Below are 16,311 nucleotides of genomic sequence, written 5' to 3'. Positions count from 1 at the left end.
GCAGTCAGGGCTGGGAGGGGTCTGTCTGTGTGGAGATGCTGATTAAAAAGCTGATCCTCCTTGTCTAAAGCATTCATTCCTGCTGGAGGAGCTGAGTGGCAATTGAGCAGGCATCTCCTCTGGCCCCAGAGCAGCAGCTGAGCTGGTGGCCCTTCACCTGCCCCAGAGCAGACAATTCTGTGCCTGCTGTGCTGAGAACTCGGCTCCCTTTGCTGAGGCCCCCCAGATGTGTTCCTGCTGTCCCAGCTGAGGTTGGTGGTGTGTCTGTGCTGTGTCTGCAGGATGAATCCTCGGGGGAGATCACGTTCTACATGAAGGGGGCAGATGTGGTGATGGCTGGCATCGTGCAGTACAACGACTGGCTGGAGGAGGAGGTAGGGGGAGAGCTGCTCCTGCTCTCTGCTCTGGGACAGGGCTGCCACTGTGAGGGGGGACCTCACTGCTGAAATACCTGCAAGCCACAGGGTCACTGCTCCTGGCAATTCACTGGATTAGTCCTCGGCCAAATAGATCCACAGGAGCAAGGGTGTCAGTGGCCAGTTCAGCATATTTAATGTAGAATAAGTCCTGTGAATAAAGAGGGTTTTACTCAAAACTGATTGACACTCACCAGATTTGTCCTAGGCTTGATTCTGTGTTAGGATCTGTTTTAGCCTGAAGGGTCTAATTTCAGAACTGCATTTGGCAGCTTTGTACTGGGGTGTGTTTGTCAGGTTAGCAGTAATGGTGGCACAGAGTTAATGGAATTCCAGAGTGGTGTGGGTTGGAAGGGACAGTAAATCCCATCCCATTGCACCCCCTGCCATGGACAGGGACACCTTCCACTATCCCAGGGTGCTCTAAGCCCTCTTCAGCCTGGCCTTGGACACTTTTAGGGCATCCTCAGCAGTAGCTTCATATACTGATTCTGTGGTGTTCAGAGGAATAATAATAACTTGGTCTTATTTTAAAGAGTTAATTGCCAAAGATGTGAAGTCTACAAATCCCAGACCTGTGGCCTTTTCCTTAGAGACAATGTAATCAGTGGGATTGTATTTGCCACCCTGGTGTAGCAGAGGACATTTTTCCTCCTGATCACTGGGCTGGGTCACAAAGCATTGCAGATCCCCTCTTTCCTCTCGAGTTTATCATGCACTTTATCAGATGTTATAGACTCGCTGGGGTTGCTCAAATGGGATGGTTATTTTCTTAACCTGCTATCTTACACTGCCATCTCCACGCTGCTGTGCATAAATCATTTCAGTGAAGCTGCAGTTTATGGTTTACAATGTGCTCCTTCTTTGCAGTGTGGTAACATGGCTCGGGAAGGCCTGAGGGTTCTTGTCGTGGCCAAGAAGTCTCTGACAGAAGAGCAGTATCAAGACTTTGAAGTAAGTTTTTATTTGGGTTTTTTTTTTTTTCCCTGTGATTTTAAACAAAGAATCACTGAAGTGATTCACACAAAACTCTTGTGATAATGCTGCCTCTCACCTCCCAGCTCTCTGCTAGAATTGTTGTTCTAAAGTGTCTTGATATTCTTTTAATCAAGTTGCTTTCCAAGTGACAAGTATGAAGTGTTTATCCCAGCAAAGACCCTCCCAAGCATTTCCTGAATACTGCCTTGTAGTCTCTTGTGGTTATAAATTCTGCAAATTCTCATGAATTGTTAGACAAAAGATTTGGGAAACATGTTGGCTTTTCATTTCCAATGTTGTATTCTGACATCCAGGGAAACTGCAAACAACCAGAACACAACCCAGTCAGCTCTGCAAACACAGGCTCCATGTGTGGGGTTTGTGTCTCTGCCCAGGGCACTGCCTGGCTTATCCAGGCTGGCAGAACGGGAAGGGGAACTTCAGTTAATGCAGGGATGGGGTGGAACTGCTTGGGATTCCGTGGTGCCATTGTTTCTGTGGTGTCATTGTTGCCTGTGGTGGGAGGGAGCTGCTTGCAGGCTCTGTGCAGGTGCCACTCCAGCAGCTGCTGTGCCTTTGTGCCCTCCTGGGACTGCCCAGGGACTAAACAGCAACAGCTCCCTGAAGCATTTTCCACCTGACTCTGTACCAGGCACCTGGAGCTCACCAGCCCTTACAGGTTCCATCTCTGAACCACAGAACCACAGTTGGGTTGGAAGGTGCCTCAAAGGGGATGTAGTTCCAAGGTGCACAGGGACACCTTTCCCTAGAGCAGGTGGAAGGCCACAGAGGGTGGTTGGCTGCTTCCCCCTGGAGCTGGGCAGCCCTGTGACCCCACAAGCTGACCTTTTTCTGTGTCCCCAAAGTGCTGTGTGTCCCCAAAGGCTCACCTTCCTCTGTGTCCCCAGGCACGCTACGTCCAGGCCAAGCTGAGCGTGCACGACCGCTCCCTCAAAGTGGCCACGGTCATCGAGAGCCTGGAGATGGAGATGGAGCTGCTGTGTCTCACTGGGGTGGAGGATCAGCTGCAGACAGACGTCAGGCCCACGCTGGAGACACTGAGGAACGCTGGCATTAAGGTCTGCCTAAGCCAGGGCTGCTCCAGCAGAGCAGAGACCCTCTGGAGTGCGTGGCACTGTCCCACGGGCACTCAGTTAAAAGTTGAGGGCTTTAAACATCACTTTGGGAACAAAACGTGCTGCAAGTAGTAAATCCTGACACATGAGTGTGTCACCTCTTGTGCTTTTCGTGTTCTCCTGCAGAGAAAGGCACAAGGGAGGATCCAAAAGGAGATTTTTGGGCAATTCTTTCAGGGAGTTGCATGAAACATGGCAGGTTTGGCTTTTGGTGCATGAACCTCCGTGCTGGGCTTGGAGCTGTGGATATCCACGTTTTCAGTAGCCACTAGAGGGGAGTCTGAGCCAAGAGAATCAGGGAGTGGATTTTTTTTTTTTTTTCCAGCTTTCTGGGCTCCAGCATCTGTGACTCCACTCCTACAGCCTGAGCTGTGCTCAGCAGTGAGGGAGCTGCTGTGGTGTCTGTGTAGGTTCTCTCTCTGAAAACTTTGTCAGCCTTGCAAAAAGGGTGAAAAATGGATTAAACATTCAGATTTGGGTAAGAAAAGTAGGTGAAAGGTCTTGGTTGTGGTTTCTCTGCCTTAAGTTGCAAAGTGAGCAAAAATCTGAAGCTGTGCTGTGAATGCAAAGCAGGGCTGTGTGGCTGAGGCTGAGGTAGGAAGGGGAATTCAGTTCTTGGGACGAGCTTCCAAAAGTGCTTTTTATTTGGGGCCATCCCTGTAAACAACAGAGACTTCAGCAGAGAAGTGAGATCAGAGGAATCAGAGTTCTCAGTGATGTTGTAGTGCTGGCCCAGCACTCCAAAGGTTTTCCTTCTTCCCTTTCTCCTCACCTTGGCTGGAGGTGTGGGATGGGCTGAGCACTCCTTGCACTGCAGTGTTCATCAGGGCATTGCATGTGAGGGTAAATCCAGAATGAAGGGGACCTTGCAGTTCATGAACAAATAAACGAGTCTTTGTGTGGATTTTTTTGTTGATGTTTTGGGGTTTTCTTAGGGTTTTTGTATTTTTCATTAAATATTCTTGGGCAGTGTCCTGAAAGAATAAAAACACCAGTGGAAAAAACCCAAGTCACTGTGATATATTTACACTGGAGAAGGAATTCCCAGCCATTGCTGCTGACATTGCTTTCTAACTCCCTCCCCTCACCAGCACAAAATAAAAGGAGCAGTGTAGATTTAAAAAAAAAAAAACCCTCAACCAAGTGAGTGTGTTCCAGACGTACACATCAGCACTGAGCTAACCCCAGTTGCATCATCCACATTTCAGGCTGGGCCAGGAGGGATCTTTCTGCAGCAGGGCTTGGTTGAGAAATGGCTGGGGAGGGACACATTAACACATAAATACACATTTTTTAGCTTGCATTTTGTGGGTTTATCAGCAGAATCTTGAAATATTGCAGGTGGGAAAAATGTTACACAGAGTTTGTAACTTCCTTTGTGTCTCAGCCTCTTTAAGAGCTTTGCTTTCTTTCACTTGTGGGAATTTTCTTGTGTGTTTTGAAACAGAAGTTTTTTTAGAAGAATAATTTGTATGTGTATTTTAACAGTCCTTTTATAAGCCTGAAGGGGCAGGTGGTACTTGCAGAGGTCCTGCAGTCGTGGTTGTTGACTTGATTTAACACATGAAATGTTTGGGTTTTAGGTGTGGATGCTGACAGGGGATAAGCTGGAGACAGCCACGTGTACAGCCAAGAACGCTCATCTGGTGACACGGACACAGGACATCCATATATTCAGACTAGTGAGTAACAGCCACAGAGCCTCTCTCAAGGGGCCCAGACTCTGGGGCAGGAGGGCTGTGACATCACAGCTGATTTCCAGCAGGGTATTTTTATTCCTTTGACCCAGCTTTCTACCCCGAGTTTTTATTTCTGTGACTGCGTGCCCTAACTCAGTGTGCTGCCTGTCCTGCCTGTGTCACTTTTGTTCCCTCTGGGATTCTTTGCTGTTTTCTCACCCCAGTGAAGCACACCTTGCTCAGTTGCATCCTCCCCCAGGTGACAAACCGAGGAGAAGCCCACCTGGAGCTGAACGCCTTCCGCCGCAAGCACGACTGTGCCCTGGTCATCTCGGGGGACTCCCTGGAGGTACTGATGCCTTGAGTTGGAGCTTTCATATTTCCCACATTCTGTACTGCCTTAGTGTGTGACTCTGAACTTCATATAAAGTGTTAGCAAGTTCTCCTCACAGTGTAGTTAGATAAAACAATCCTTGTCCAACCTGAGAACCAAGGACACGCTGCAGCTTCAGCCCCAAAAAGTGCAAACAGCAGCGAATGGAGGAGAGAATCTGGGAGGATGGGACTGCAGAACCTGGAGCTGGAATTGGGCAATCAACCCCAATATGGAAATGGAAACAAAACTGAAAAAAGTGTGAAAACTCCTGACCCATTGGGTCCACCTTGGGTGTAGCCATGGCTGGACTCTTGCACTGCCCAGGGTGAATCCTTTGAAGGCTTTCTAATAAATCCCTGCTTTATTCCTGTAACTCCATCCAGCCCCTGTTCTAGGTAGACTCTCAAGGCATCAGTAGGGCCAGCCTGGGCTGGAGGAACACCTGCTGTGTGGGCAGGAGGCTAACCCAGGTGTGTGCTGTGTGTACCCAGGTGTGCCTCAAGTACTACGAGTACGAGTTCATGGAGCTGGCGTGCCAGTGCCCCGCTGTTGTGTGCTGCCGCTGTGCCCCCACGCAGAAAGCTCAGATTGTGAGGCTGCTGCAGGAGAGGACAGGCAAACTCACCTGTGCCGTGGGTGAGTGAGCAGCCAGGAGCAGTGACCACAGAGAATGGCACCTCCAGTTTCTTCTTTTTGGGTGAACACGTCATCTCGTACCACCTGGGAATGGGGATTTAGGGAGCGGTGGGTTTGTGGGATGATGGAGAAGATGATTGGAATTTTGCACGTGGAAATTCAATGCCCAACTCCTCCCTCATCAGCCTTTCAGGTGGCATCTTTGTAAAACAGAGCTTGAACCTGATCAAGTGAAGTGCCACTGTTAATCTGTGAGCTTTGTTTCAGCATTGTAGATATAATGGTAGCACCTACAAGTGAGATACCTCAATCACTGACCTACTTATTAAAACAAAACTTAAGAATTTAAATTCATTATTTTTGTTTAAAATCTTGCATTGGTTGATTGGGTTAAGTGTTTTTTATACTATTCCAGCGTGGTGGAGATGACTTTGGTGGGGTTGTAGGTTGCCCCTGTTGCTGAACTCCCGGTTTTGTTTGTGCTCTGCCCTGCAGGTGATGGAGGGAATGATGTTAGCATGATTCAGGAGGCTGACTGTGGTGTTGGAGTTGAAGGAAAGGTGAGATTACCTCATGTTTAATGAGAATTTCTGTGGCCAGTTTTCAAGCAACTCTTAAATGAATTCTCAGACATTTGTGCAAGAAAGGGAACAAGAAACATCATCAGACCAGTAGCCCTGTCATGAGAAGTAATTTGGCTATAAAGGAGGCTACTGTTAAAGGAGTTCAAATTCATTATTTGGTTCTTTGCAGAATCCCTGAATTTATGCCCTCGTGGTTAGTTTTGGGGGATTATTATTTATTAATTAAAAACCGTTCATACCAGTTTGCAGAACAAACTCAGGGTTAAAACTCTGATTCCTGCACCTGGAGCTGTGTGGAGCTGCAGGACTGGATTGGCAGCAGCAGACAGACTCTGCTTGCAGTGAGCCAAAATTGTGTGAACTTGTGAGACTGAGAATTTGTGTTCAGCACTTGATAGGAGTGTCACATTAACATGTGTGTTGTGGATCAGAATCCAGAGGTTGCCTGCAATTGGAGGCCAAGGTTCAAATGGGAATTCTCCTCATATTTTTGCTCTTTGCTTAAAACCCACAGTGGAAGGAGAAGTACTGAGGCAATGCTCTCCCTCACCTAACATACTGCAAATATTCCTGGAAATTCTGTCAGTGATAACTCAATAATAACACGATATTCTTTGTTTCCAGTGCTGAAATGATCTCACTGTGCTTTCCCTTGCTCTGGTTCCCAGGAAGGGAAGCAGGCATCGCTGGCAGCTGATTTCTCCATCACTCAGTTCAAGCACCTGGGTCGTTTGCTCATGGTCCATGGAAGGAACAGCTACAAGAGGTCTGCAGCCCTCAGCCAGTTTGTGATCCACAGGAGCCTCTGCATCAGCACCATGCAGGTAAATGGGCCGGGAGGGGCTTTCCAAAGAGAGGGAGAGAAGCCAAATCATAAAGGAAAGGTCTTGTGTCTCATCTGGAATGCTGCTCTTTCTTCTCCTGAAAATTTTTAATGGGTTAGGACTTGAGGTTGTTACTTAGATATGAAAACACACGAGAAAATTTCTGGTATTGGAAAAATACCAGCAACTGCTCCAAAGGACTAAAAAGGGTTGATGTCCCATTAGTCTGTCTTCATTTCAGGAATGTTTGAACAGAGTGTATTTTTGAGGTGTTACTTTTCCTGCAGTATCTCAGTGCCTAAAAAGCTCATTTCTTTTCTAGGCTGTTTTCTCATCAGTGTTTTACTTTGCTTCAGTTCCTCTCTACCAAGGCTTCCTCATCATTGGGTAAGAGCTCACTTTTTACTGGGAATGAGGAAAACCTCTGCACAATGGTCCCTTTTGTGCTGGTTAACATGCAAGCCATGCACATCTCCTCTCTGCTCACAGCACTGCTTCAGGAGCTGCATGTGAGCCTTGTTCCCTTCCAGTGCAGACACTTCCAGAAACCTTTCAGCAGGATGGTTTGTCGTGTTTGGGAAGCAGCCCATCCTCCAGAATTGCTCCTTTGATCCCTTTAAAAGCAGAGGGACAGTTGTTCTGGGCTGGTGTGTGCACAGTACTGAGAGGCAGTGCCAGGAAGAAGGACACCCCAACCTTAGTTCCTGTCCAAAAACTGTCTAAAACAGGGCATTGCAACTGTAATCCCACTATGACTTCTTATATCTTTGAGTACCTAATTAAAAAAACCCAGCAAATTCATCTCCACTGCCTTCTGATGCAAACAGACTCAACCCTGAGCTGTAGAACAGACTCTGGGATGGTCACAGGTCAGTCTTTGGCTCCATTAAAAACCCACTGCAGTATTTGAACCAGTCACTTGTGTATGAGTGTTCCTGATCAAAAACCACTCAAAAAGCAATCAATCAAAAGTCACAAAAAAACAATCAAGCAATCACATCAATCCTGATGTTTTTCTACCTGCAAAACTCTGGTGTGCTCCATTTGCCAGTTTTTATGATGTGTACATTATTTGACACTTCAAGAATATTGTATTTCATTTCTGGAGCCTAGCATGTGTTTGCTCCTCTCCACCTGAGATAATTTACTGTTCTCCTGCCTTCTTCCCAGGTACTCCACCATTTACACCATGTTTCCTGTGTTTTCTCTTGTCCTGGACAAGGATGTGAAATCTGAAGTGGCAATGTTGTACCCAGAGCTCTACAAAGATCTTCTTAAGGTGTGGGAGACTCTTGTTGGTGTGTTTTGCTTTATGGCAAGATCCTCATCTTGATTTGAAACTCTAAATGTGTAAAATCAAATATATTGCCAGGAGATCCAGAACTTTATTGGGCCCTTCCAGGCAAAATTCTGTTCAAGTCAAATTTGAATCAACAGATAGAACCAGAATTCCTGGCAGTTGCATATTGAATGCTGCATGAAATGCAATTTATTAAAAACGGCTGGGCAAGTAGAAGTTCCATTCTGTGGGAAATTCTAGGGATTTAATATTACTAATTTGTTCCATCATAAAAGGAAAAGAGAAATTGTTGGGGATTTGGCACTGTCCTGAAGCCAGAAAAGGGGAGAGGGGAAGGGATATGCTCATTTGAGGGAGGCAGGGGGTTATCCCAGAGTTTCTTCATTAGAAATTTGACTGGAGCATGATCTAAAGGTTTGCTTGCTGTGCCATTTTTGTAGCTTTGGCATCTAAGTCAGGTCCTTCTCCTTAGACAAAGAAAACTTTATTTTATGTTTACCATAGAAATACCAGGAAGGTAAATCCTGTCTTAGGTTCCTTTTTAATTTTTTTCTTCCTCCCTGGAAAATGTTTTGAATAACTGGGGTATGCAGCCTGGGAACATCTTTCTTAGTTGGAGGAAAGGATGGACTGAGTCTTCCCCAGATCCTTTCCCTCAAGGGTTCCTGTTAAACAGATACTCTGAGAAGCACAGCCTGTTTTTCCAGAGCCTCAATAAGTCTCCATCTGGTTTCACTTGGATGTTGTCTCTTATGTCATAAACCACTAATTCTTCAACCATCCTTAGGCCTGGTCTAAACATAGGGGGTTTTGTGCTGGTATAGCTGTGTTGGCTGGAGATGGTTTTTTAAAAATCTATCTGCCTTCAATATGAGGGTGATTTGTGTGTGTCTAGAATACAATATTCATGTATTCACATCAGTGTGTGTACACACATCTTATATTTCACAGCACAGTGACTAAACTCCTGAGGCATCTTTGCACTGAATTAATTGTGTGTGCTGAGAGGGCCAGGTTGTGCTGGGGGAGCCCTGAGTTCCTTCATGCACCAGAAAAATGAGAATAAAGGGGCACTGCCTCAGGGATGCTTGGTTTTTTAAATTTAATTATTTTTCCAAATCATCTTCCAATTGTCTTATTAATTTCTAAGTTGATCAGTAAGTGAATTTTCATGAAAGAAAACCCCAATGGAGCTTTGTCTTTTTTTTTTCCTCCCACCCAGGGACGACCATTGTCATACAAAACATTTTTAATCTGGGTCTTGATAAGCATTTATCAAGGTAAGAAATCAACTCCTGCTTGTGCTTTAGATGTTGTGGTGTGTGTGGCTATCTAAGTTTTGGTGTTGCAGAAGTTAAGGAAGGCATGAAGTGAATTTCCCAAAGTATCCTTGTGGTGGTGAATATATATTTTTTTTGTCTCGGAAAATGTCGGTAACGTTACCAAAGGAAAAAATGATCTAAACCCAAATATTGGCAGTAATTGGCCAAGCCTGTGATGCAGAATTCAAACCATTGTGCCTCTTCCCATCAGAACCATCCACTGGAATTCTGTGCAAGTTCCTTGCACTGCTGTACTTGCCTCATCTGTAAAGCAGAGCTCATGACTCTCCTGCCTCTTCTTTTGGGAAAAGTTCTCCAATCTATGGATTTTGCATGTTTTTGTCAGCATGGAAAATGCAGCATCTGTAGCCTTCTGTGTTTTATCCAGAAATTGAAGTGACAATAGTTCTGGTTGCTTCACAGGCATCTGTAACTCAGGGTCAGAGTCAAGCTCATGTTCTTGATCATATCTCCTGCACTCCAATTATGCTGCTGAAGCAATTAAATAAATGCCTTAATTACAATGCATTTTCAACAGTGGATGTAATAATTTGGGTATATATCTAAGAAGGTCTTTTCTTTCATTTTGTCTTTTTTTTTTTAATCAAGTACCCTCAAGCTCCAGTGCTCTCTATAAGTATTAATCAGGGAATTGTAGAAAACAGGTCGATAATGTGGAGCTAAAAGCTGGAGTGGCCAAATTAATTGTTTTCCAAAACTCTTTATCAACAAGAGTCAAAATAAGGGATCAAAATAAGCAGGTAATTCTTATGGATTTAATTGATATTGCCATCCTCAGCAGGGAGTGAATCTAGGAGTGTGAAATCTCTAGGGTTAGCTTGATTTCCTGAAATCTGTCACGGGGTTCCTAGAGCAGGGATCGAGGGCTGGGGATGCTGGAAAACCCCATGGCAAAGCCAGGGCATTGAGAGAACACTCCCAGGTGGTGGAAGGCTGCAGCCAGAGGGTGATGAGATTCCAGAGGAGGGAAAGATTCCTCCTTGAGCTGAGAGCCCTCTCTGGTTACAGGGCTTGGTTCAAGTGACTTCACCAGAGCTGTGCTCAATAACCAGCAAACAGTGGCCAAACAACGGGGCCAGTTGCTAGCAGAGATGAGCCCGACCAGAACTTGAGCAGTCCCAAAGTTTGGAAAGTTCACAGCTGGGTTTGAACTCTGTGGCTCGAGCTCGGTTCCCTCGCAGGTTTTCCCTTCCCTTCCCATCCAGCCTGAGTGATGGATGTTGGTGTGGATTACTCATGCTGCTCACTCACATGAGTTATTTGTGCAGGTGGCCTGGAGCGAGCCCTGGCCAGCCAGGAGAGAGAGGAGCACAAACAGTGCCTCGTTAGCAGAGCTTTAATGGCATTCTCTTAGGGGGAGGTGGAAAGGGGAGAGCTCTTGCAGTGCAAATTGAGGCTCACTTGTATCCACTGAGCTTTTCAACACTCTGCTGCCTCTTGGCACCGAGGCAATGCGGTAGGAGAGAGAAGGATTTGATATCTTTTAGCTTCTGAGTAGTGACCAAGTGCTTTTGTGGGAGGATAGAGTTTCATGATGTTAGAGATCTCCAGTTGCCAAAACAGCATGTATTAATTTCCTATCTCCATGTGTCTATGAGTATGATAGACTGTTAGAAAACTTTGGGTACCTCTGCTGTAACTTTTCCCTGTCTTCTCATCAGTTCTGTCTCCTAAATAGTAACTGATTCGTTGTCGTTACGTTCATCAGGTTTCATGAAAAACAGCCTCAAGAGAGGATTGTTTCAACCTTTCCAAGACCTAACTGTGGGTTTTAGAGCTGAGCCTGGTGTTTGACTGAAATAATTCCATTCCCTTGCAGGTAGCATCATCATGTATGGAGCTCTCCTCCTGTTTGAATCGGAATTTGTGCACATTGTTGCCATTTCCTTCACGTCCCTGATTCTCACCGAGCTGCTGATGGTGGCACTGACGATCCAGACGTGGCACTGGCTCATGATCGTGGCTGAGCTGCTCAGCCTCTCCTGCTACATCGCCTCCCTGGTCTTCTTGCACGAGTTTATTGGTGAGGTTTAATGCTCTCCTCCAGCCAGTTCAGGGCTAAGCTGAGCAAAAGGCTCTCGGTGGAGCCAACAGTAAGCACAGTGACAGTGGTAGCACAGTAAACTCTCTGTGATTTCAAGGAAGATATTTTATGGTTTTGTCTCACAGAAAAATGCTAGAGAGAAGGTAAAGGTGGTCAGCAGAGTGTGCTCTCATCCATCCATTCTTTGAGTTCCAGCACATGTCAGGTGTCTCATGTAACAATGACCTTTATTTCCAAATGGAAATTTGAGATGGAAAATTGAAGTCTCTGCTGTTGGATTGAAAGATTTGGTCTTTTAAACTGGGTGAAGGAGCTGCCTCCTAAAACTTACCTTATCTGTTCACTGGGACCATTCTCTTATGGGTTTGGTTGCTGATGGTGTTTTAGTTGCCTGAAGCAGAACTAATCCTATTCCTTGGCTAGAGGAAAAAGGGTGAGGAGTTCCAGATTCCCCCAGTAACTGAGTTGCAAATATCAGACCATGGGCTTGTTCCAGTGTTCATTCAGGAACCACAAGATGTCACTGCTTCTTCCATAAAGCTCTTTCCTAGCTGAAGACAACAGGGATAACTTCCCCCCTGGCTGGATCTGTCTCTTGCATGTGGTTATGCCAGTTCCATTTGGAACGATGCTTGAACTCTTCTGGTGAATATTTTGAGGTGTTTTGAGTCAAGAGCTGTGTTTGCTGGGTTCAGCCAAGCAGCAGAGGCACTCCCAGAGTGGGAGGACACACAGTGCTTGGCAGTGCCAGGAGGATATCCCTGTCTCAGTGGGGTTTGGGAGGGCAGTTACCTGTGAGAGCCACGTTCCCCACACCCCAGTGCTCAGCACATCTCTGCATCTTCTGGGCAAGAGGAGTGAGGAGCCAGGTATCATAGGAGCTCTCAACTTGGAGATGAGGCAGTTTTAAGAACTGTAAAATCACAGAATGGGCTGAGTTGGAAGGGAGCTCAAAGATGATCTAGTGCCATGGGCAGAAGGATGCAGTGGCAGATGGAGCTGCTTTTCTGCTTTCCAGAAGGTCCTCCGTGTGTTTTTGACTCTGTGCTTGTTTCCCCACACAGATGTTTACTTCATTGCCACCTTGTCGTTCCTGTGGAAGGTCACTGTCATCACCCTGGTGAGCTGCCTGCCCCTCTACGTCCTCAAGTACCTGAGACGGAGGTTTTCTCCCCCCAGCTACTCAAAGCTCACGTCCTAGGGCTGCTCCTGGCACAAGATAGAGCTTGCCCAGGGCCCAGAGACAAAGCCCAGCTGTCCCAAAATGAACACACCCCGTGGTAATCTCTGTTACCTGCTGCTGTAGTGAGAGACTTCCAGACTGCCCTGGACAGGAACCTAACACCAGAAGGGAGTGTTTGGAGGGTGGAGGCTCTGAGTTCATCCAGTTCTTGGCACTTTTGTTCTACTTAACTGGGGTCAAATGCATGGAACTGCGATGGCAATGGGTTTCTCTTGCATGGTTCAAAGTCTGTGGAAGCTGCTACCTGACCTTGGGATTTACATTTGATAATTTACAGTGAACTTTTGAAGTGTCTGCGCTGTTCTTTGCATTGTGTTACCTTTTTTTTTTATGTTATTTGTCTTTCTGATTCAAGTAGTTACATTCTTTTTACATCTTGGAAATCCCTTAATGTAGGTGATGCAGTACCCTGCTGACAGCTGATTCCTGATTTATGGCATGTTGTTTCCATAATGGGGCTCCAGCCTGTCGGATCTACACACACACAGGAGAGAGAATCTGAGCGTGTCTGAGATTTTCCTTCCGTTGAAATGTGCTCACCCCAGTGATTTTGGAGGTATCCAACCATTGATAAAGGCAGAGAAGTGGTAGCTCAAAACCAGAGAATTCAGTTTTGTTTAGCTTTTGTGCTTCCTGTTAAAAGGAGCCAGTGACATAATAGTTTTACTCTCTATTTATTTGTGTAGCAGAAAATTATCTAAACTAAAGAAAATCCTCTTTGGAACAGAACTTTGCAGTTGATCATCCTTGAAATGTGTCGACAACGTGAGAAGAGACTCGTACTGTTCTGCAGACAATGTGGCAGACGTGTCTTGAATCCTTGGAGACTGCAAGGAGAGGTCACAGAGCTGCTACTCCTCACAGCTCCATGAAATCTGTTTCCTGTTAGTGTGAAACTTTGAGGATGAGCTGCAAATAAGCAGAGGCACTCCTAGGTGGATGTTTTAATGACATACTCCCTGCAGAGAGGCAGTTTTTGGAACCTTGAGCTTGCTTGGCTCTAAAAACCAAACCTGAATCACAGCAGGGGGTTCGTACAAAGGCATTAGGTTGTGTGCAGAGCAAATTTATGCACTTTTAATTTTCAAAAGTTAAACTCAATGAGTTCTGTCATTATTCTAAACTTTGGTCCACATTATAATGTCATGAGGAGAGCAACACATGCTTGGGCTTCTCAGCAGGACAGAGACTTACAGGGGCCTTTTAGAGCTGGGTTGATGCATCAAATTAGGATGGCTCTTAGTGGCAGCCATCCTTGTCTGAGGCTCTTCAGGCTGTGCTGAATTAGTCTCTCGCTGTCTTCTTGCCACATCAGAGGAACCACGGGCAGGGCTGGCACTGCTTGGTGCCCTTGTTCCTTGGCTGCACAGGAGGGAAAGAGCCCAGAGCAGAGCCTGAGCCTGTCCCAGAGCCTGAGCTCCTGTCCTAAATCAGAGCCCAGAGCCTGAGCTCCTTCTCCTGTCCCAAATCAGAGCCCACAGCCTGAGCTCCTTCTCCTGTCCCAAATCAGAGCCTGAGCTCCCTTCTTGGAGCTGGGCTCACAGCCTCCTGGGAATTAATGCCATTTTGCCAGAAAAATCCTTAACATTGTCTTCATCATGACTGGATAGTGTTGGCCATGCCACTGTTCTGGAGTCCCCAGATAGCATTTCACAGAATCATGGAATGGTTTGGGTTGGAAGGGACCTTAAAGCTCATCCAGTGCCCCCCCTGCCATGGCAGGGACACCTTCCACTATCCCAGGCTGCTCCAACCCCAGTGTCCAGCCTGGCCTTGGGCACTGCCAGGGATCCAGGGGCAGCCACAGCTTCTCTGGGCACCCTGTGCCAGGGTCTGGCCACCCTCACAGGGCAGAATTTCTTCTCAGTATCCCATCTAATTTGCTTTCATTAGTTTAAGTACAAGAACCAAGAATTCCTGTTGGTCCCAGGGGGTGTCTGAGCAGCCCAGTCCCTCTCTCCTGTGTGTTGGTAGCTCAGTGTCCTGCAACAGTGCCAAGCTACTGTGTGTAAATATTTGAGACATATAAATGGTAGAATTCACTGTTTCCTCAAGTCAATACAGTTTACACTGAGTGGACCATATTTGCAAACTATTAGCTTACACCAAGAAAGGGAGTGAACTGTGATTTCATTTGTATTTATTGAATCATAAGTTTAGTAGCATATTTAGTAGAGTTGATAGTGATCTATAGCTGTGTTTTGGGGTGTGGATTATGTTCTTTGCAGCTCGTGTTTTTCCACAAGGTAGTAAATCCAGGAAGTCATTTCTGCCTAGATATGCACTACATTTTTTAAAGCAGTCAGAGCCTAAAACTGCCATCTAACAAGCAGCAGAAAAGAGGAGCACTTGTATTTTTCAACTTGAGCACTTTATGTTTCCAACCCATTTCTCTTAAGTTATTTAAAAATGTTTTTAAAAATTTAATACACATGATCCTATTTACTGTACATTAAAATAAACGGATTCTCTGCTGGAAATTTCATCTTTTCCTCTAATATGCTCATAATTTGTACTTTTGGGGAGTGAAGCATTGTTTTCTTCTTCTGTGTAGTATCTTGTTTGTGGCCTTAGTGTTCTTCCTATTGCTTTATCTGTGTGGGTTATGTGCTGTAGCAGTTTATGTGTGACTTGTGTGCTTTGGGGCTGCTTCAGGTGACTTCCCTGGGTACCAGTGTGAGTTTCACTGCTGCCCCTGGCTCCAGGTGATGTCCCTGGGTGCCAGAGTCTCACCCTGCTCCTGCTGCCCCGTGCTGAGCTGTTGCAGGGTGAGGTTCTGTGGCACACTCTGTTCTCCTCCTGCACCTCTGCAGTAATTCCAGGTGTGTCACAACCCTCTCTATCCCCCTAACTCTGGATTTCTCTCCTCCACTGAGCTTGTCCTGTTCATCTGTGCAAACACGGGTTTAGCTCAGCTCGTGGTGCAGTGGAAACCCAACGTTCTGTGTTCAGCAGCAGCCTCAGCCTGTGCCGGGTGTGGTCAGAGCTGCCCGGGCTGGGCACGACCATCCCTGTGTCCCCTCGAGGTCAGGACTGTGCTGGCAGCTGCACCAGAGGTGTTTTCCTGTGCTCCCCTGAGCTGTCTGAGCCTCTGGAGCTGTGCTGGAGGTGAGCTGGGTTTGTCAGGGAGCTCCAGGTTGGAGGGGGGATCCCTAAAGCTGCTCTCTGGGGTTTGTGTGTAAGAAAGTTTGTGCAGCTCTGCTGCAGCACCCCTGGGTTTGCTCTGCCCCAGGGATGTCAAGCCCTGCCTTGTGCAGTCCCCAGCTGCTCCTGTGGGCTTGGGCTCAGCCCACAGTGCCTGGGGCCAGTCCTGCCCACTGCAGCAGGAGCTGGACAGGCTCTTTTTTTATTATTAATTATTTCATAAGTGTTCAACTCTATGATTTGCATGAAATCCTGTGGTTCACAGCTTTGCCAATATGGTCCATTACTACTGCCTACGACAACTTGTGTACTTATATGCCTTTGAGAATATTTTTAATTGTTAAAATTGTTTTAAAAATCAATGTTAAGTTAATTTAATTTTTAATGGGGAAATGGATTCTGGTGTCAAAATGGTGTTTACTGTGATGCTGATGTTTTGTACCTGTCATCCAGCTAAACAACCTGTAAATACTCCTGAGTCAAAAGAAACACGAATGCCAATTATTTATTGTTCTGTGGAGTTACATGTCGCAGATGTGTAAGAACATAAAAGGGAATGTTGTAAAACAAGGTGGAAAAAATAAATTTTATGCAACTTCTTTACTTCA

The 16,311-nt window shown here is 46.1% G+C and overlaps 1 protein-coding gene across 2 annotated transcripts in view; it reads left to right on the top strand.

Moving 5' to 3' along the window:
- Positions 1 to 16,311, top strand: part of ATP9A (ATPase phospholipid transporting 9A) — a 48,351-nt gene extending 32,040 nt beyond the window's left edge. For both annotated transcript variants that reach the window (XM_088175110.1, XM_014876099.2), the window contains exons 16-28: positions 282 to 374; positions 1,287 to 1,370; positions 2,303 to 2,473; positions 4,114 to 4,212; positions 4,469 to 4,558; positions 5,077 to 5,221; positions 5,717 to 5,781; positions 6,474 to 6,629; positions 6,952 to 7,016; positions 7,800 to 7,908; positions 9,152 to 9,209; positions 11,092 to 11,295; positions 12,381 to 16,311. In XM_088175110.1, the coding sequence (XP_088031236.1) occupies positions 282 to 374; positions 1,287 to 1,370; positions 2,303 to 2,473; positions 4,114 to 4,212; positions 4,469 to 4,558; positions 5,077 to 5,221; positions 5,717 to 5,781; positions 6,474 to 6,629; positions 6,952 to 7,016; positions 7,800 to 7,908; positions 9,152 to 9,209; positions 11,092 to 11,295; positions 12,381 to 12,517 (1,476 nt within the window). In that variant the 3' untranslated portion in view covers positions 12,518 to 16,311. The remainder of the gene's footprint in view (positions 1 to 281; positions 375 to 1,286; positions 1,371 to 2,302; positions 2,474 to 4,113; positions 4,213 to 4,468; positions 4,559 to 5,076; positions 5,222 to 5,716; positions 5,782 to 6,473; positions 6,630 to 6,951; positions 7,017 to 7,799; positions 7,909 to 9,151; positions 9,210 to 11,091; positions 11,296 to 12,380) is intronic.

The sequence above is a fragment of the Sturnus vulgaris genome, chromosome 17, assembly GCF_052056855.1.
Source record: "Sturnus vulgaris isolate bStuVul1 chromosome 17, bStuVul1.hap1, whole genome shotgun sequence".
In the NCBI taxonomy this organism is placed as follows: Eukaryota; Metazoa; Chordata; class Aves; order Passeriformes; family Sturnidae; genus Sturnus; species Sturnus vulgaris.
The sequence above is the reverse complement of the archived record's forward strand: the minus strand, read 5'-3'. Positions and strand labels throughout refer to the sequence as shown.